Below are 21,215 nucleotides of genomic sequence, written 5' to 3' on the forward strand. Positions count from 1 at the left end.
GTTTGGGATTCATAGTTGGCGACTGTATCTTCAATGGAGTAAATATCAAAAACCAACAACTGTCCATGAAAAGTTAGCCTTTAAAGCTGCTTGAATCAATGCTTTGAATGCATGCTTGTCTACATCCATGATTTAAATACTCATCCATGTTTACAGTCCTCTAAAGGCACAATTCTAAATAGATGCTAATGTCACTGTGTGCTTGCTGGATGTTTAAATTAACTTTACAAGGAAACATTTTTTGTGCCGACACCAAAAACTGATTTTTGCAGCTTTTAAAACCTCCAGCTTGAACTTACAGCTTGTATTTTTAGGAGCGATGACAGGTGAGTTTAGTGAGTATTGGAAGCGAAAAAGCAAAAAACAGTGGTGTATTTTGCTAAATGTACTTTTATGCAAAGGACCAAATAATAGGACATACTTTGGATACTCCCTTGAAGATACTGTCAACACGACAACTATAAAAGCTACTTTCAACTGTTTTCTTGTCATAAGGGATCACCACAGCAGTTGCCTTCACAGCTGATCTCACAGTTTTACACCAAATGCACTTCCTGACATTTAGCATGAGCTAAATACAGTAAACTGTGTACCAATGTTTGCACTGAAAGCAGTTAGGAGCAACCAAAGAATCGCTATGTGCTTTGCTTTTAGAAATGCATTATTTTTGTATGTGTGGGATTTTTACTTGCTTGTTGAAACCTTGTAGTCTCTATCACTATACGAGTGTTATTGCACTGTTCAGTGCAGATTAATCTGAGATATTATGAGAAATGTGCAGAACGTGAAGCCACTGGGGGAAGCCCACCATGCCCTCTGCACATGCTGAACAGTGGTGTCTTGTTTCTTAAATAAGTTATTGTATTATTTTTAGGCGTTAGTAGTCTTTTCAGCCACCAGGGGGCACCACACGTTTTTATTTTACTTGCATGCAGCTTTCCACAAGCCTGGTCCCTGCTGAAGGACTGATTCAGCACAGGTGCTGATAGATGGTGAGTGTTCCTCAAGAGGCTTCCGGTGCACATGTACAATCCTGACACTAATCGTAGGCCTGTGTGTGTTTGTGTGAAGTGGTCATGAGTTACTGAAAAGAAACTTTTAGACAAGGATCGGAGTTTCAGCTCTGACCACAGCGTTTGCTGGCTGTCTCAATAAACTGACAGAAGGAATTACTTGTTGTGAAGTTCTTGTATTTGATTATATTGATCACCAGAAAACTAATGGACAACAATCTGGGCTCATTTGTGCAGTTTGTTTTCCTTTTTCTGGATCGTTTAGAACTAAACAAAATGATGGGAATATTTGATAGACACAATCATACTCTTGCAAGAAAAAGCACACAGTATTCTTTGCATGGTGCATTTTTACTGTGAAACAACTATGTAAAGCTACATGTCCACATCTTTGCAGTAATGACACTAATATAATGCTGACAACATTATGAGTTGCATAATAAATCTTGTATTTTATTATTTTAGTAACTCAGCTGCTTATAATGTGTAATTATAATACTTGGTTAGCACTGCTCCCTCACAGCAGTCCTGGGTTTGAATCTAGTCGGAGGTCCTTCTGTGTGGAGTCTCCTTGTGACTGTGTGAGTACTTTCTGGGTAACCTGGGTTCTCTTGATAGTCCAAAAACATGCATGGGGTTTGGTTGCCTGTCTCCTCCCCTGACCCTTAATTGGAAAATTGAAGTTTGACATAGGTCTCTGAAAGCCAACACCTGAGGGCTTGAAAAACAGAGAAAAATCCTGTATTTAAAAGTATTATTGCATATACAGAAAGTATTCAAAGGGATGTCAGCGTTAAACATCTGCAGCAGTAATATTAAACTATTTAACAGTGACAACATTTACAGTTTTGTGTGTGGTCAGGTGTTTTCATAATGCTTTGTTTCTTTTCCTAAAGGCATGGTGTGAAAGTTTCCTCCGCCACTTGTCAGCTAATAATAATGATTTAAAAAAAAATTATAAGGAAGTCAGTGTATTTACCAGTACTCCCTGTGATCCAAAAACTCTGGTCACAGAAGCCCCACCCACCTGCTATTTGCATCTTTTGTTTTCAAGGAGCAGCCAGTCAGAAGAGAGTTGCATTAAAGGGTGAGAAGCTAAAACAGCTTGTTTCAGTGGATCGGTAGTAAGGATTTTATGAACTGTGAATCAAGTAGAGAATAAAAACATAAAGGTGGAAATGAGTTTTAACAAAGAGCATTTTGTTTTCAATGCGAGTTTCTGTGAAATAAACAGACTGCACACCATCCATCCTGCTGACTTATTCCATTTTAATAAATAAATACAGAAAAATAAGTTCATGGCTCCATAGAGATGTGGTCCTAGTTATAATGCAGGTCAGTAGACAGAGACGCACTGAGGAAAGACAGGCTGCAATCACACAGAAGCAAATAATTTTATCCCTCTACTGCACAGATTTTATGCTTCCACGGCTGATGAAACATGAGCGATAATCAGATTTCATGTGACGGCCGCTCTTTATGTAGGCGGGGAACCGACGATGGCGGGTCCTGATGAGAAATCCAATTTGTTGAGCTCATGAAGCTGCAGTGACTGACAACAGCAAGCTCTGGTTACTGAACTATAGGAGCAAGATGTAGCTTATTGTACAGCTTTGACCTTCTGTCACCCTACAAAACATTACACCTTTGTATCTGCGTCGAAGAGGAAAAAATACAGAACACACAGAGCCATTATATGTCAAAATAATCCCACATGGAGAGACTCCTCGGCTACACAATAACAAGCCATTGTGGTTGGGGCCGAATGATCAACAAATCTAGCCATCCAGTCCCCAGACACCGCCTGTTAAAAGCTGCCAGCTACAGTAGTCGTACTGTGTGCAATTCATTATTCAGTGGGTTACCTCAAGGTAATTACAGTCACACGAGAACATAGAAACAACGACTGTCCCGTCAGGTCCAAGACATGTGGAGGTATATTGTGATAAATGACAGTATTAACATGCGCAAAGTCACATATCTCTTTAGAGAATTCATATCTTTGTCACATTATAAAAAAATTAATCAAGGAACATCATGTCTGCTCATCCAAAATAATAATAATAATAATAAAAAAAAAGTTACCATGTTTAGCAGAATTAAAAAGAAAAATGGAAGATCTGCATCCCAATCAGTGACCAGTGAGTCTAGAAACACTTTTATATGGTAAGTTAGGACAAGCCATTCTATTAATATATATTTATATATGTATGAAACAAGGATTAAGAGGACAGGAAATCATATCATCTCTGTCCTATCATATCATAACAGTCTCAGTCTTTCTTTACAACAGCTTATAATAAGAGCTTTCAAACACAGGCAGGATGTGCAAAAGGAAAGAAGTGCTACTCTGCAGCAGAATCAGATTCCAAATAAAGCGCGTAGACACATAATACATCTGTGCATCCCAAAAAAAGAAAGTATCTGCAGCTATTTTAATAATTATCTGTTTTTCTCCAACAAAAAAAAATCCAACAGTCGATGTTCTCATGATGTCAAATGTGTCTATTTTTTTTAAAACCTCTTTTTTAGTCTCAATTTAAAGAGAATTCAGGTTTTGGTCCACTGGTCAAACACCCTTTCTCACAGTTTTCTGATAAAATAAACAAATCCATCATAATATTTGGCTGACTGATCAATAATAAAAATAACACTTGCAGCTCTAGTTTAAAGGTCCGTCTTATACATATGTAATAAAATAAGGAATCTGTAGAAGATAATCAATTAATGACTTTCAGAGCTTTTGCAGTCGAGACTAAAATGACACCGCTGTGATGTGAAGTATGAATCCATTTTATCCTGTTAGGCACCATCAAACAAATAAAATGGACTTTAGCTTATTCAATAAAAACTGCTTGTGGTTATCAGATCTCTCTCTCTTCTCTCTCCGTCACCTTCTATCTTCCGTCTCCCAAGTTCATATACAGTTAGGTCCAGTAAAGTTTCTAAGCTACACAATGGAAACAGTCTCGTTTAGTTCTGTGGTGGCTCCTGTACACAGCAGCAAAGGGACGAGGTTCTACTAAGTTTGACTACTGTGCTCAGCACCAGCTCTCTGGGTGTTTACCAGACGAGCAAAGTGCTAGAGCGGAGTGTTTGCACGTATGAAGCTGTACACGTTCCTTCATGTACACTCAGCGGCAGAAAGCCTCAGCAGCGAGCTCAGCGGTCTGCCGCTTCACGCGATTTGTTCTCGGTAGCTGGTGACCCGCGGACCGCTAGCCCTTGTCTCCCAAATGTGGAAGCAGCACAACAAATATCACCGGGGCCGGTTTCACTTAGAGCACGTGGCAGCAGTTGTACTGAGCCAGCGGCAGGATCTTGGGCTTGTTGTGTGTCGGTATGTTGAAGGCCAGAGCTTTCTCACACAGAGGAAACTGAAAGAGACGCTCACGAAGCTTCACGCTGTGCCGTTTTCCCTGCTCCACCCTCGGGGCAGACTCCTCCCGGGTCGCCGCTGCGCTGTGGGGCTGACACCTGTCTGTTAAGAGGTCATCTCTACCGCTTTCTCCTCCCCTGTCGCCTTCTCGTCCTCCTCGTTGCAGCTCCATCTTGTTCCGCCTGGCGGAGGACACCGGGGAGTGACGGGGATCAGGTTTAGGGAGGGGAGGACGGGGTTTGTTGGTGTTGTTGTTGGGTTCCACCTCCTCGTCCTTTCCTTCCACTCGGGCTGTGATGTCATGCTGGCCCTGACAGCACGGCACACCCAAAGCCAGCTGGGAGAATGGCGAGACTTCAGGAATCTGACTGACCAGCCTGTCTCCATGACTGACTGGCTGATCTGAAATCACACACCCACCGTCTTCAGTTTTGATTTCTGTCTCCACCTCTGCTTTGTCCCCCTCCTTCATCACCTCCAATGAGCTTCTTAACTCTTCCTCTTCACTGCTGTCTTGATTGTCTGCTCCATCCTGTGTCTTTTTAGTTTCTCTTTCTGGCTCGCCCTCTAGTAAAGAGGCAGAGCCTTCCCCTTCTTTTATCATACTTTCGTTCTCTTCCTCCTCCTCTTCTTCTTCTTCCTCCTCCTCCTCCTCACAGATCTGCTGAAGTGCAGGAAGGTTCTTGGTGATGGGAGGCTCTTCAGCTGGAGGTGGACGCAGGGTGAAGCTGAGGCTGGGCTGCCACGGGGCAGGGAAGGGCTTCTCAGACGATGGCCTTGCAGCGAGTAGATCCCCGCACTCAGGCACTCCTGAGTGGGGAGAGCTGGGAGAAAGGGCCCCTGAGAGCCAGTGCGGTGGGGCCTCTGGACTGAGGAGGGCGTTATCCAACCCCTGGAGCCAGTGGTGAGCCTCAATCTCATCAAGTGAGGAGCGGCGAGATGGATCTTTCTGCAGCATCCTGGAGATCAGACTGACAGGAAAGACAGAGAATTTTATTGTTTGATGGAGCTGATGTAAATGTCTGTTATACTTTAAGCGATAAGCTTTTGGAGCGACTGATTTGACACAGAAAACGACCTGATTCTGATCTGATCTAGGCCATCGGCACACTTATTAAAACCCGTATGTCCAGAAGGATCTTCTGTTCTATTCAGCTCCTCTTCTCAATTGAAACACACCATTGTGTGACCGAGGGCAGAGTCATATGACAAGTGCCGGGTCAGATGTTCGAGGATGTGTTTGCTGCTGCAGATAATCTGACAAAAACCACAGGGCAGAGAGTATTTATGGCTGTTGCCTTTTTAACCTCAGAAGACCGAAGACAAGCTGGAAAAAACCTTTGGGGAGGAAGATGGAAATAAAGCTTCTGTTTGTTTGGTTTTTTTTTTTTACACACACACTCTTTGGTATTCAAGGCTAAGGCCCTTGACTCCCCGCTTGTGATGTAAATAAAAAAGCGGTGTGTAAACGGTGTATTTCTAATGGTGCCCGTGTCGTGTGGAAACGGCTCGATGATGACAAGAACCGTGAAATGACCCTAAAAAGTGGCGTGCTGCTGAAAGTCAGATTTAGTGTTGGTTTACTGGCCAGTAATCTGAACTTCCCTCTTTCATAACACAGAGAACAAAAAAGATTGGTGCTTGCACAGCATTTCAGTCAGATGGAGGTCTGGACTTTGACACCTTGATTCTTTTCTTTTTCAGTCATTCTGTTGTAGATTTGCTGCTGTGCTTGTAATCACTGCCCCACTGAATGATCCAATTTTGTGCAAGCTTTAGCTGATGCACAGATGGCCTTACATTTGACTCCACAACACTTTGGTACACAAAGGAGCACAGTGTGACATGTCGCTCAGACCAAATTTACATCACATTTTTTTCAATGACCTTTTCCCTCACAAAAAAACAAAACGATAACTAATAAAAAATATTTGCGGTCGCCAATGCTGACCCTCAGACTCTTAGTAGATGCACTTGTGGTATAAATGTCAATATCCTATGTGACTTCCTGCTTGAGTTATGGGATTCACAAGTTTTTCAGAAAATTTGACCTCTGACCCTTTGATCGAGATCATTGAAATTTGAACTTGTTTAGGATATTTAGTAGTAGTCAATATTATAATCCTGCGTTGCCTCGAGTTATCGTGTTCACGCCGCCTGCTCAGTTAAGGGGTATAAATTAATGCACAAGGACAAAAAAAAAAAAAAAAGATGACGTGTACTGACACTTTTATCAACAAATTAAAACAAGATGAAAATATCCTCCAGAGACCAGATCCAAGATCGGAGATCAAACTAATGAAGTTATGTAGAAAGGTTTGGAAGTGATCCAATCAGAGGTAATCTCCTTGTGAGTGGGGGCGGTACATCTAGCCCCCAATTCTCTCCTTTTCTCATAAAAAAAGCCACACAACAAAATTACATCAATGTGGACAACAGGCAAGAAAATACATATCTGATTTTTGAAAATTAATGTTGTGTATTTGAATCGACTTATTAGGATTTGAGAACTTCCTGGTTTATGTTCACAGGACATCCTGCAGAGGTTGTAACTGGGTTTGGAGGTGTTAACGCTGTCCCGACGTTAACCCAGTGTGTGTGTTTTGGTTCAGACTGTTAGGAGTGAAGGTAAGATTGTGAAGACAGATGTGCACCTGTGAGCTGTATTTTGTTTCCGGATTGGCAAAACTAAAGACCCAGAAGTTTCTGTGTTGCAATGTTTGGGATGATTCTCACACGGTTAGGGAGAACTATATGTGCAGCAGGGTAATGGAGCCTTTGAGGAAACTAGGACACTGAAATTATTCAGTGAAACGCACGCTAATGAGATGATTTTACGGTCAGCAGATTTTTAACTCATCTACTGAACAGCAGAACCCTCTGGCAGAGAAATCAAAAATAAAGCATTCAGAATAATAAAACCTTTTTTTTCCTCTGAAGATCTGGCCTGAGAGGACCTTGATTGTAAGCTAAGACTTTACTCACTCTCTGCACTCGTCAGACACATGTTCAGGAATGGAGTAACGACAGTCCAAAATCATGACCAGAGTCTCGCTGTCGTTGGTTTCCTGGAAGGGAGGGACTCCACACACCAGCATGTAGAGGATCACCCCCAGAGACCAGATATCTGGAACACACACACACACACAAAAATCACAAAAATTAGCCTTAAATAGCAAATAATTTCCAGACTGAAAATAGCCTCCCATCCCTCTGCTCTCTCATCATAGTTAGAATACTCCGAGCTCCATGGGTCAGAGAGGGTATTTAAAAAATTTGCCTTTTTGAAAGAAAGATGAAGATGCCTACAGTCAAGGAGAAAAGATACATAAACGTGGATTCAATAGATGCTGACAGCTCTACCCATTGATCTCAAGTGGTCTCCTGTCTGCCTTAGAGCAACAGTGAGGTCTAGGGTCAGGGTACACACAACAGAGCAGCTCAGATTAAACTACTGCATTCCTCAATGACGTGAAACAATCTAAGAGGAAAGCTTGTGAGTAACAGCTGGATGTCCGGTTTTTAAGAGTCAAAACTTTAAGCGCTAAGCTGTAGACAACTCGGCTAAGCGCTCCTGACCCCGACTGTAAAACCACATTCACACATGCCCGGGGGCTTCCTGACCGACAGCACTGCTGACAGCGTGCCCTTTTCCCGTCTCCTCCCTTTCCTTCCCCTTTTCCACTTGCCTACCCTCCCTCTCCCGTCCTGATGTAGCAAGAGGAAGTCGATGCACACTCAAAACGGCCTCAGTGAGGCAAGAACACAGCAGCCGGGTCAAGGAAACTCACGCAAGCTGAGGAAAGCGATCTGAGGGCTGAAGGCCATAACAAACAGATGGCTTGTTGTGGTGTTGTGCTATTCTGAGAATGAACTCCCTTCTATCTTTTATGCCTCTTCTCGTGTTGCTTCCCAAACACTGGAAAAAAGAACACTGAACACTGTTTGCATTGTGTGCCAGCCCCGATGTAACACTGTAAATATCACAGATCGTAAATCTTCATTGCTAAAACCTGCCTCTGCTGATATCCCGTTTCCTTCGTGTGCGACCTAAAGGGTAATTAAAGTGGTCTGACCTTGATTTTACAGCTTTTGCTGCTAATCTTTCAGTTTTCCCCTCCATTGTGGATTCTTCAGGGAACACTGCGCTCCACATATAAAGCTATTAAAACTAATTTTTTAAAGCGTATTTACACATCTTTTGTGTTCTTTCCTGCAGAAGAATTACAGCTGTGAAACTGAAACTATGATACAAACACTTGTCATGCCTGTACTGCGATACCTCTGAGGGGCTGTTAATGCAGAATTCAAATACCTACATTCAAAAACATTGACCGTTCCAAGGGGCGAAATCCTAAAGACTTTAGTGCCTCAGCTTCTTAACTATCAATCCTTCATTAACCAGCTCATATTACTTGTCCTTTAATTCAGCTTAAGGCTCAACCTGTGACATCAGTGATATCACAATATGAACAATAATGACATCTCGGTTCAAACTAACTGTCCACACCAGTAATAAAATATTAAGCTGTACTCCTGACTGTGAGAAAGACAATCATCACTGGTTAATGAGGTTGTGTTATGAGATAATGAGCTAAGGGGACACAGCGTGCTCATTTAGTAACATTTGTCAGTGACACAACCAGTTTAAATCTGAAGGGAACTGACGTTTAAAAAATGAACATCACGCCGTATCAAAAGAGACTTGATATTACTGAACGAGACCAAAAAGTCATCCAGAAAGCAGACAGTTTGATCAGATTTCTCTATTTGAATTTAGTTGAAAAATGCCAAGAGACATGCATAAAATAGCAGTTTTGCACCTACAGGGTGATTACCAAAGAGGGATTAGCTGAAAACTTACCACATTTCAGCAAAATAAATTTGAGGAAATTGGACAAAAATAAGAAGTGGGAGTCCCTTAAATCTATCAACAACACAGAAACAGTGTCTGAAAATCATGACCTTAAGAACCAGGAAAACAAAAACAAAAAACAAAGACCCGCCTTACACTGTATTTCCATTTATGTTTGCATGTGTCAATAAATTGCTGCCTCGATTTCCCTTTTTCTTAATGAAACAAAGAAATGAGTACAAATAAAACAGTAGTAGTTGTACAACAATCCATGCTATGTTATGTATGACAATCGCTTTGTCTTTTGAAATGAATGAATTTACACATATACCCCAGCTATTTTTTATTTTTATTTTGTATATATATTTATTTTCTTTTTTCAAAACTTTTACTAGTTTACAATAAAAGGGAAAGAGTGGGAGAGAATGGAGTTGGGCCGTAGGCAGACTGGTTTTTAGATCTGAGACACATTGAACAGATTGGAGAGACTGAGATAACCAAAAAGCACCACTGAACGACACAAGAAATCATTCCTGCCTGTGGCCATCTCCCTGTACAACTCCTCCATGTAATACACTGTACACACCGTAATAGCTCCACCCTTTGCACATGCTCTACAGTAAAATAACAAATGTTTTACAGGTTAGAGTTAAATGTCAATCATATATAGTTCACCTCTATAATAGTCTTGATATTTAAGTGATTTGTATATATTAGTGATCTTTCTTTGTAATATATCATATTATTTAATTAGGTTAGTCTGTTACTGTTAATGTCTTAGAGCAACTGTAACCCACACAATTTCCTTAGGAATTAGTAAAGTATTCTGATTCTGATTTTAAAGGTTATTGCATTCAGTGCTAACAGACACATGCTAACACGCTAAACACAAATGTTTCCAGTAAAAAATAAAAAAAATAAAAAAAAGATTCAATGGAACAAAGTGAATCAGCAATCTGCCGATTCGATTTGTTCCATTTAAAGCACCGGATGCACAGGTTCGAACTCTTTACCCTTTGAAATCCTACTAGGAGTAACCTAGTATCTGTCATATTTCAGGCCTGCTTGTAGAACGAAATGTTTCCACCAGAAGTAAGTAAATGTGGTCTCTGCCTATGCAGCTACCCCATAGGATGTCGTCATCAAACCACATAATTGTCAAACTTTATGCAATAGTTCAACGAAACTGGAGAGCTGTCCCACACTGGTGCTACAAGAAAGACGAGCAGTAACCACAATAAATAACATTTATGTGGAAAATGTGGGGGAGGTTTAGAGTTAATAATAAAAATGACACATGTATTACCTGAGACTGCTAACCATAACCCTGAGATGCTCTTTGTTTCCTAAATATCGACATCCGTTTCTCAGAATTGAAGCACACTTGCAGTGCAATCAGTTTTGCAACTAATTTAGTTCACATTAGTTTAAAATAACACATAATAGTGGACATGTTTTAGGGCACAGATAATCCTGAAACTGCAGAGATGCAGTGTGCCTGCAGCTACACACACCGTTATAATAACACAAAACAAAACCCTCCTTATTAAATCCTGAGCAAGTCAGACATAAAAGGATTTCAAAAATATTTTTAGGAGTATAATAAAACATTGTGGTACATTCAAATCCTCCTCCATCCAGTGATTCTCACATGTACCAGCCCCGTATGTGATCAGACATTGTTCCACATTGTTCTCATGACAGTCCAAACAAGAGCCCTCAGTTCTCACCATACGACTATCACACGCACGCTCATGCACACGCTAATATTGGTCCAGGGACGTATTATGCAACAGGGAGGAGAAACCACTGAGTGCTGGGAGTGTACTTTTCTCTGCTCACTGGGGAATATCACACATTCTTACCATGCATTAGTGGCCTGCTGACAGGACAAAGATCAACAGCAGACACACACACATACATCCACACAAAGTAAACACAAACCAGATGCAGATATAGGCTGAATCACATTAGAAAATAAGTTAAACTATGAAAACTGTTGCGATACAAAACCTCACGCACAGAATTCACTGCAGCTTCAAAGAGTTAATGACTGATCTGTGGTTCTCTACTGGGGCCATCTCCTTTTAAGTACACTTTTCAAGGCCAAATACGTCAGAAAGGGTCAGCACAGCTGACTCGTTTCCAACGGGTCCTCAAGTTCAGACTAAATATAAATGCAGCCCTTTTATTGCCCACATTTGGCCAGCATTAAAAATGCTGTTAGATCATCAGTAACCGATGAATACGCAGTATTACAGGAATTTCTCATGATCTTGGGAAATGTTATTATTTTGATATGATTATCTTCTAAGTCTTTCATAAAAATCTTGATAAGGAAGGAAGTTGTCAATACATGAAAATACATACTCATATTATTTTAATAACTGTAAAGTCATCTGGTGTGGTTACCTTGACATGAAACTGTGTTACTTCAAAAGAAATGCAGTAATAAACTTGAAACGATAGTAAATAACAACACCGGCCAAAACGCTAAATTGGAACATTAATGAAATAATGTGATAGTTTTTATTAAATTTTTTTGCAGTGCGTATCGAAAATTCAGGCAAATTACATTTAGCGAACTATTCTGGTCCAAAGCTGGCATTCATACAGATACTTTTCAGGTTGTTCTGGTAAATGTAATATTACTAATATTGCTACTGAATCATGTGTTCATCCCCTTAAAACAAATGTGAAGCTTACAGTGAGCAGACTGGAGAGTCCACACAAAAGTAGCTGAACTAGTCAGGAAGTACAGTTCCCCCCCTTAAACATGACAGAAAAGTATTCAAACAAAGTCTTGCTCTGTAGGCACTCTTATGACAAAGTAAGGAACTTATTTTGCTGTGCCACTGATATCTTAAAATAGAGACCAGTTGGTGACCTCCTTCGAAATCTCTGGGAAAAATGTCTATATAAGAACAGTCTCAACTGACTGGTGAGTGGCTGCTGCACCAAAACCCTGCTAATGACTGCTTTAGTTGCTAACAGATTGCGGCTGTTTCCTTCAGTTTGCATGACACGTACCGATTCGTCTGCAAATGCTCGCTATTTTCTCACCGAACTATAGTGACACTGTAAACACCTTCAAAATAAAAGTTGTATCTTACTGCTGCAACCAACACATTTGTTCACAATTTCACTGCCATTTGATGAGTAATACAAAGTACTGGTGACCATGGCAACCTTCAGGCAACCTAAGTAATTGCAAGGAGGTTTTCGGTGCAGCACCGTACACTTTTTTTGTGACCAATTCAGCTAGCAATTTCCAGAAATCTCCAGAAGCCACTGGCCAACTGGCCATGTAATCAACCAGTAACTGCCAGATATCTCCACCTCAGATAATATACTGGTTGCCGACAGGTCTCCAGGCCTGTGTGACTGAAGCCTTACACTGACTTCTGAAGTTTAACACATTAAGAATGTATTTATTTATTCAGAATAGGATGATGCCATTTAAAATACTTTAGCAATCAATTTCATTTATGGATATGCCATCAGTTCATTAAATTAACAGAAATTTTTCCCCCACCCTGCTATCACAGAAAGCCATGTTGCTTTCATGTTGCTCTCTTATCCAACATGAAATTCTGAAATACTGGAATTTTAAAATAGCCCCTCAAAAAATATGCCAAAATGCATGTTGAATTCCTATTAAAACAAGTGCATAATTTTCCTGGATTGAGATGGTCAGGTGGGAAGCGTTTGCTGACCTGACGCAGAATAACCCTTTAGGCTACTTTCGGGCAGGTGACAGCAAAGACTGTTTAAAAGAACAAGAAAAAAAAAGTTGAGAAGCATTTCTTAGGTCCTAAGAGAGAGCCTTTACAAATCACATGCTGTGCCCAGAAACATCGACTGATGCGCACTGTTGCACAATATTCCCCCCAAGAAGGATGCATCTGTTTTTGGATTTAGTTGCTAAGAGATAATCTGTTCACTGCACCATTATACTTCCTAGTATGTGTCAACGTTGCTGGTGCTGTGGTTTTCTAGCTTTGGAAAAGTACTTGTTGCTACAAACAGTCCAGCAGCCTTGAGGTTGATATGAAAACACCAACAAAGAGGTTTTGTGCGGAAAACCTCTCGGTAAAGCAGCTCTTCCTTGGTCTAAAATAGGATGTTCAGAGGGGGCTTTACATGTGCTACTCCCCACTGGGTAATGAGCAGCCATGACCCTCCACCCTAAAGCAGAGAAATGAGTGGTGTGTATGATGTGGCAGCCAGATACAAAGACTTAACACATTTGTCGACACTGGAGAGCGCAGGTTCAAAGCCACCTGTAACCCCCAGATTTCATTACCGTTTCTGACTTACTAAGCACTGTATCTAGCATGTAGGTATTTAGAGAATCTAACTGACACAAAAAAGCCCATACATTTAATGCTTCAGGCTATAAAAAAGCAGCTTTTCCTCCATCACATTTGGGGTTTTTTTCTGATTATGCCATCTTTATAACGTTAGTGCATTTTGCTGAACCTTTCCATGGCAACCAGCTGTCAGAAACACAAACATTTGTAGCTGACTCTCAGAATAATCAGCCAAAAGCAGAAGTACCTCCTGTACAGAACATACCCGACCACTTTAGCTCTTCCTTTTTTCTTATCTGACATTTCCCGCAACTATATTGCACAGCCCTACTCTTTGTCATAACTCCCCTCTTGCTGTCATATTTACATTTGTTCAGGAAGAGCTCTTTCCCACACTGATAAGCTACTATTTTTGTCCTCTTTAATTTATGACAAACTAATTCTCATTAGCCAGTGACTGGGAAAAATAAGGAAAAGACCCATATGTATCGTTAACACGATGACCTTGGTCTGTGAAGCCTAACAATTACACTTAGAGTGCAGAAAGCGTACACACATGCACGCACACGGTAAAGGGCAGATATTATGTAACAGCAGTGTTTATCTTTTTCAAAGGCAAGAAGTCCTGCAGACATTCCTGCCTCTACTCTAAATCATATGACCGTCATCAAACACCAGCACCACGTCTTCAATCAAGCTGCATGTTAACTATTGCTGGGCTGCAGATTTTGAAAGTTTGACAGTATATTAGGGTATTATTATGATTATTATTATTAATAATAATAATATGACTTTTGAACAAGACAACATTTTTATTGGTTTATAATGCTTCACTCTGCTGCTAGAAGGTTTTAATGTCATCATACATAAAGAAACAATAAAACCAATTAAACCAAAACAGTAAATAATGTACTCATATGCTTTCATTAACAAACATTAACATCTGACAAAGGGCTAGTACAGAGCCAGTCCTTAGCAGGCTGCCTGTTATCTTCTTTCGTCAGACACAACACCTCTTATTGTTGCTGCTGTTTTTTTTAAACACAGTCAGCATACAGCAAGCCCATTAGTGTTGAAGCGTTGGTACGATCTCCATTCGGAGTTCTTCAAAACTTTCTGTACACTTTTTATCATCATGCATGATCTCGGCCTCACTTGATTCCCTGTCGCTGTGTAAGGAGGAGCTCTGCGCTCAGAAGCAGAAAGAGCTCTCATCCTTCATCCTCCGTCTTTACAGGATGTTATGCTATCTAGGTAGCAAGCATTGCCGAGCATGCTGCATGGTGTCTTTCAAATTATTGCCCCCCTGAAGAGAAGTTTCAGATTATTAGCTGTTGCTTTATATTGCTTTTTGCACTACATAACTAGAACTGTGGGTAAGAAGGCTGAACAGTTAAAATAGGTCCCCTCTCCCCTGCATGTCAGTCCAATATTATAGTACATGTAAGCCACTTGAAAAGCCACAGAAGCTGCTTTGTCGATTTACTGGTTTGGTGACATCCTGTATAAAGTTATCAGATGTACATCTAGTATACTTTCAGGCTTTAAAGTATAAAACAAAATCCCCACAGCAGCCTGATTATATCAGACTGAAATATCAAAGGGACACAGACTGCAGTCTGTGTGTGCGCGCGCAAAGATAGGTTTATGAGTCATCTTACTAAGCTGAGATCACTGAGGGACATCTCTTCTTCTGTGCAGCTCAGGATTACGACAAACATTCATGAATATATAGATGCATGTGTGCACGGAGTGATGGAAGTGTACATTTCTGTCAAAGTGACGACATAAACATGAAGTCACACTAAGACGAGCAAAAATAGAACAGAAAAATGCACTTCGAGTCAAGTGAAGCAGAAAACAGGCTTAAAGGATGTAATAATAAATGGATTTAAATGGACGCCCTTCGAGTGGACGCTTTTAGAAACAGGAAGTGACATTATAAAGGAACGAATACAACTTGTAAGTCATGCTGAAGTTATGTGTGCGTGTGAAAAGATTCTTCAGACCACAGTTCTCATCTTTACGACACCCATAAACAATATAGCAAATTCAAAGCACTGGTTTCTTAAATGACAGTTTTTCTTGTTTTGATCCATTTACATGTGCAAATGCCAGTAAAAGCCCTTCTGCAAGAGCACAAACTATTTTACATTCAAGACAGATGCATTTGTAGTTGACAGAACGGCAACCAGACCTTGCCGAAATCCAGCCTATTCCAGCTTAGCAGATAAGACCACCGACATCCCTGAAGCCCACATGCTGAGTTTGCCTGCCCCCCCGGGATGCGCAAGACCAAATCCCTCAATTCTCCTTCTGTTTCTATAAACTCAAATCCCACAATCTATCTGCCGGCTTCACCTCTAAACTCCCACAAATCCCAACAGTACAGAGCAGCCTTTCTAGTAAGGATAAACAGTGATGCACAGTAGTTTCTCTTTCTGCTATCTGTCTCTGTCTTCATCTCCCTCTCGCACACACACACACACACACACACACACACACACAAATGCTTGTTATGCAGAGTGGGGGCATGCTGGTGAGCTGCAGTGGTTGGTTCCTCTGCAGAACGTGCCCAGTTGGCTCATGACTGGCTGGCTTGCTTAGACTGACCCAGATACACACACTAATCCTCAACGGATATACAAACACACACACACACACACACACACAGACAATTGCATACTAGCACACAAATATGGAAGAGACACACTAAGACACAAGGAAATGCACAGGGATACCTACACAGGGTCAAAGAGACAAATATGGGCACCTACTGTTCACCCACACAAACAGTTGGGCTCACGGAAACAGACAATACAGGCTTGTTGGTGAATTTTGACTGTGTTAGCAGTTTGTTGCAGCTGCATCAAACACAATCAGTAATTTTTCCACCCCTTTGGCAACAGCACATGACAAAACAGCTTCATCTTATCTTACCTAATCTGCTGACTCTACTGTGTGAACAAAAGATCTTCAACAGCCCTCAACCACTTTTAAAAAGTATGTTTTTCTAAACTACTTAATCTAAGGTTAAGAAAAAGAAATGTTAAAATCCTCAGACGAAAATGTATATTTTAACAACTTTGCTACCATGACAAATGGGTAAAATCTGATGTGGGTGCCGACAATGATAAGGCGTCTGGTAGAAAGCTACTGAATTTACCCTGAGGCAAGTTTGCTCTGCTCAGAGTGGAAAATAATTAAATGACATGAAACAGATATTGAAGCCTCGATGGCAAAATTACACATGCTAATCAAAGAAAAGAAAGACTTTGATGCTGCGTGCAACCTCTGGGCATCGCTCACAAGTACAGAGGCCTTTAATCATTTCATTTTTTGAAAAATCTGTAAATTTGTTTCTCTATTAATCGATTTTACGAGAAAAAATAGAGCACACTGCCTGCTTTAATTTTCCCACTTTACTTGAGAGGGCCACCCAGATATATTTTGTTTATTATTGACACTTTATATGACTGAGACAACAACATGGTTAATTTAATACTGAATAACCACCTCACTATTACTTTAAAAGCTCAGTCACTCCTAACCACTACCTACAGTCTTTCCTGGCTATTGTGTCTGTAGAGACATGCATTTTGCTGTTATTGTGGTTGTTCAGCTGTCTCGAGGCTTTCGTCCAGCAGCCAGATGGACTCCAGCTTCACTATCTTGGAGTGCATAGTCCTTTTTTCTGTTCTGGAGATCTGAGGTAAGCTGGAGGCTTGCAGAGCAGGCCAAGAAGGCAAGCTAGTCCATCCAAAGGATGAGGAACTCACTGTCGAGGCAGCTGATTACTGCCTCATTAAATGTAGATATAGAATTATTGACTACAATATAATTATTTACTTGGAATTTATTTAGGAACACAAGGAAGTATTGTGTGAGTATTGTGAGTATTTCTGTGGGATATATCATCCCCCTACTAGAAATACTCTTACATTCTACCACTGTTCAACAGTTTGTCAAATATTGTTTTTCCCCCCTCACAATATTACCATAATAACAGAGTATAAAAACAAAGCCAACAAAGCGGATATTTCTAAATATGATGATGTTATATAAGACTAATTTGCATTTTATGTTTGCCTCCCTTTGTCCGGGTTTGCCTGGCAGCTTTAAAATCTCTGATCTCAAGCTCAGCGCTTAAAAAACAAAACAAAATAACAACACGTAGATACAAAAAAGAAAAAAAAAATTTCTCTGTCTCACCCACAGCCGGAGCATCGTACTCTTCTCCCAGCAGAATCTCAGGAGCAGAATATGCCAGCGACCCACAGCTGGTGGCCAGCATCATCCCGGGCTGGAATAAGTTGCTGAACCCAAAGTCAGTGAGCTTGACGGCGCCTTGCTGAGGGAAGAAAACCACGTTCTCAGGCTTCAGGTCCCGGTGCACTACGTGCAGCTGGTGGCAGTAGGACACAGCACGCACAATCTGGGCGAAGTGACGCTTGGCGGTGACCTCGGCCACGCCTCCCTCGTGGCGGAGGATGTAGTCGTAGAGGTCACCGCCCTCAGCCAGTTCCATCACCAGGTAGAGAGTGGTGGGTGTGTCGATGACCTCGTAAAGGCGAACCACGTTGGGATGCTGCACCCGCCTCATGCATCTGATAATGGAGGGACACATTTAAATAAAGATGGTTTCAACCATTCATCTTGAACAACAAGCTTCTTAGTCTGAAATCAGTATCTGTTCAATCTTTGTTTTTTATCATTCATACCTCACTTCCTGTAAGAGGTGGCTCGTTGCCATTACATCTAGTTTTGTCTTGTCTATCATCTTGACAGCCACCAGTTGCCCCGTGTTGACATTACGGCCCAGTTTAACAACAGCAAAGTGACCCCTGCCCAACGTCCGACCCAGATGGTACAGTCCGCTGAGATCAGAGCGACCGGGGCTGCTCCGCAGGTCCAGATGTGCATCCTGGGAAGCATTTATACCTCCAGAGGAGTCCATATTTGAAACTGAGAGGGGCTTCAGAAGGGAGCAGGTGGAAATTGGTTGCGTGAAGGTGTCAAGGACTGAAAAAAGGGAGGGGAGGTGCAAGGCAGCGAAGTTCCTCACTGCTGAAGAGTTGCCTGGTTGGACAAAGAAATGACAACACAATGAAACTAAATTGACTGTGCTGATTATTTTGGCCTTTGGCCCGAAGGGAAAAGGGCTTTCGATGAGGTCAGCTGCTGCCGCTAATGCCTCATCCCATCAGGCACGGGACCAGAAAGAGGCTGATATTAAACATCGCTTAACAAAAGGCACAGAAAACAGAATACGTTTAAATTAAGTAGCGAGGACTAGATTAGAGTGTAGCAGAATTACAGTCTAGCAATAAGAGCAACAGAGTGTAAAATATTGTGTTATTGTCTGAGGGGCTGCGTTTGGCTCCATCTCAAATAACACCATCAAGCGCAAATGGCACGCTTAATCAATACTGTAACAAGAAACCATAATGTACATCTGTGCACGTACGCGAGTGTGTTTGTGTGTCATTAGTTCGGTTAAGAGGGTCACAAGGTGGCAATAGACCTGATGATATCATCATTATATCATCCCCAGCTTCACTGCTGCTTTCTTTTGATTTTTATTAGGTTATTCAGTTGGAGGAAAACAGGTAAACACACGGATGGGAGTTCATCTATAAAGGTGAAAAACAGAAAAATAAAGTAGATGTTGTTCAAAGTTACTAGAAATTAAATCTTTGTTGTGTGCAGGGAAAACTTTAAACCCAGTAAATAAATAAAAAACCCAAAATGTTGTTCTACACCTCTGAAGTCTCCACTGGCAGCTAATAGCCCCTTTGGCTCTTCATGTGTTGATTAATTAATAGATTATGTGTGGCTGGGCCTTATCAGCATCGCTTTAGTGAATAAAACCTTAAAAAAATTGTAAAGACTGTTTCTTAGGGGTTGTTTTGCATCTCTGTAGGTACTCTGTATCTGTAGTTATTCCATAATTTCTGTAGAGTCCCTTTGCTTCACGGTGTGATTGTTCTTTTGTGCCTACCTGCAAGTCAGTTTTTTACATTTCTGTTTTCATTTTGATTTCGTTTCAGTTATTTTCCAGAGTCTGCTTGCTTTCAATTTAGTTTTTAGTGTTAAAAATTTAGCTAATATTGTTTTTTTCCACCAAACTTTTAGCTTTTATTTTTCTCACGCCATAGTTGTTTTCACAACTTTTTTCTTCCCATAAGCAGAAGAAACTTTTGCATCTCTTTGTATCTCTAAGTGGGCTTTTCTCTGTGACTTTTCTGTTGTTTTGAGTATCTGCAGTCATCATGCATCTCTTTCCACAGTTGTTTTTCTCTACTTTTTGTCATGTTGTATCTCTGCAGTTGTTTAACATCTCTTTGCAGTCATTTTCCACTTCTTTGACGGGAGTTTTGAGTGTCTTTGGCATCATCTCTGCTTGTTTTTGTTCCTTCTCTCTAACTGTTTTGCATCTCTTTTGAGTTAGCGTTCACTTGATTACACTGACAACTACAACAATCATTTCAAACAAAGGCCCAGAGGACCCTTTTGAGCTATTCTGAGGCAGACATATGATTTTATCAAAACGGACAACTGTTTTTTTCATCTACAACCTTTTACACTATGATTTATTTATCACCAGTATATAACGCAGCATCACTATTATCGGCAGCCTATTTAAAGCCCCTCTGAACAGCTTCTCCGGGCAGAATCAGGCCTCCCTGTCTTAGATATGTGCTAATGTCCTCGGTTGTACAGTTGTATCACATCCACGGCACCCCGTAATCCTGACTCGGGGCTGCCACACTTGTGTTAAGGCCAGCTGTTCTCTTCTTGGCCTCAACTGCAGTCCCGAGTTGGCACACACACGCACGCGCATGTAGTCATCCTCCAAAACAACCATTACCAACAACCTCACGGACACCGACAGAGCTACGGCAGTTAAGTGCCGTTACTGCTGTGAAGATACAGCGGTGGCGGCGGTGCTAACTTACCATTGTCGTGTAAATATCCCGAGTAGCGAGCGGCTCTTTCGGTCACTCCGCGGCTCCACGCTCGGTGTCCCCGCTGAATTCTGCTGTGTGAGTCGGCAGCTTCTTGCTGTCTTTCACAACACTCCCATGTTCCGGGTCCATACTTTTCTCATGACCGCCCGCCTCACTTCGTACCGCTCTCTCCGTGTCCTCGAGCTCCGCGACCGCGCGCCCGCTCATCGAGTTGCAGGACGGAACTTGTCGTGCGCGCGCGTCCGGCTAGCTTTTGACGTCAATGCATATTTCGTCTCGCTCGCTCGCTCGCGCGGAGCAGCCAGCGGTCGCGAGCCTCTTGTACGCAGTGAGGAGAGGAAAATAACTGAATGGACGCTTCGGAAGTCCAAGAATTATGTAACGGCTGAGGTGTTTCGCTCTGTAAACAGGAGCAGGGAACAAAGAGCTATAGCATAGCGTACTGACAGGACAGGGGCCCCAAGACAGACGCACAGCAGGGCCCTCGACCTTACAAGATATCAAAGATGTCATGAGTCTTTGTGCTGGTTTCGTCTTTCTTTTTCCTTCTATCTATAGTTCCTTTATGCTTCTCTGTGCCACCTCTTTGTAATTCTTTTCATTAGTTTCAGTGTTATTTTTGAAGATTTTACTTGTCTTTTTGGTTGTCTTTTGGATCATTGGAGGGCAGTTCCCAGTTCCCAT

The 21,215-nt window shown here is 41.5% G+C and overlaps 1 protein-coding gene across 1 annotated transcript; it reads right to left on the reverse strand.

Annotated features, from left to right (window-relative positions):
• Nucleotides 1-2,262: 2,262 nt before the first annotated feature.
• snrkb (SNF related kinase b) lies at nucleotides 2,263-20,766 on the reverse strand. Its single transcript, XM_040035578.1, has 5 exons — nucleotides 20,520-20,766; nucleotides 18,282-18,639; nucleotides 17,773-18,167; nucleotides 7,378-7,519; nucleotides 2,263-5,363 (listed from the first exon to the last, which is right to left on the reverse strand). The coding sequence occupies exons 2-5, from the start codon at nucleotides 18,515-18,517 to the stop codon at nucleotides 4,292-4,294; spliced, it is 1,845 nt and encodes a 614-aa protein (XP_039891512.1). The 5' UTR covers nucleotides 18,518-18,639; nucleotides 20,520-20,766; the 3' UTR covers nucleotides 2,263-4,291.
• Nucleotides 20,767-21,215: the final 449 nt, after the last annotated feature.

Source organism: Simochromis diagramma, unplaced genomic scaffold, assembly GCF_900408965.1.
Source record: "Simochromis diagramma unplaced genomic scaffold, fSimDia1.1 OVJJ01000333.1, whole genome shotgun sequence".
NCBI lineage: Eukaryota > Metazoa > Chordata > Actinopteri > Cichliformes > Cichlidae > Simochromis > Simochromis diagramma.

Excerpts from the sequence above, each read along its gene's own strand:
- snrkb (XM_040035578.1), bottom strand. The coding sequence starts at position 18,517 with ATGGACTCCTCTGGAGGTATAAATGCTTCCCAGGATGCACATCTGGAC. Across the intron at positions 18,168-18,281 it reads CACCTCTTACAGGAAGTGAG|ATGCATGAGGCGGGTGCAGC; the intron begins GTATGAATGATA and ends CTCCATTATCAG. Across the intron at positions 7,520-17,772 it reads GTACGATGCTCCGGCTGTGG|ATATCTGGTCTCTGGGGGTG; the intron begins GTGAGACAGAGA and ends TGTGTGTTCCAG.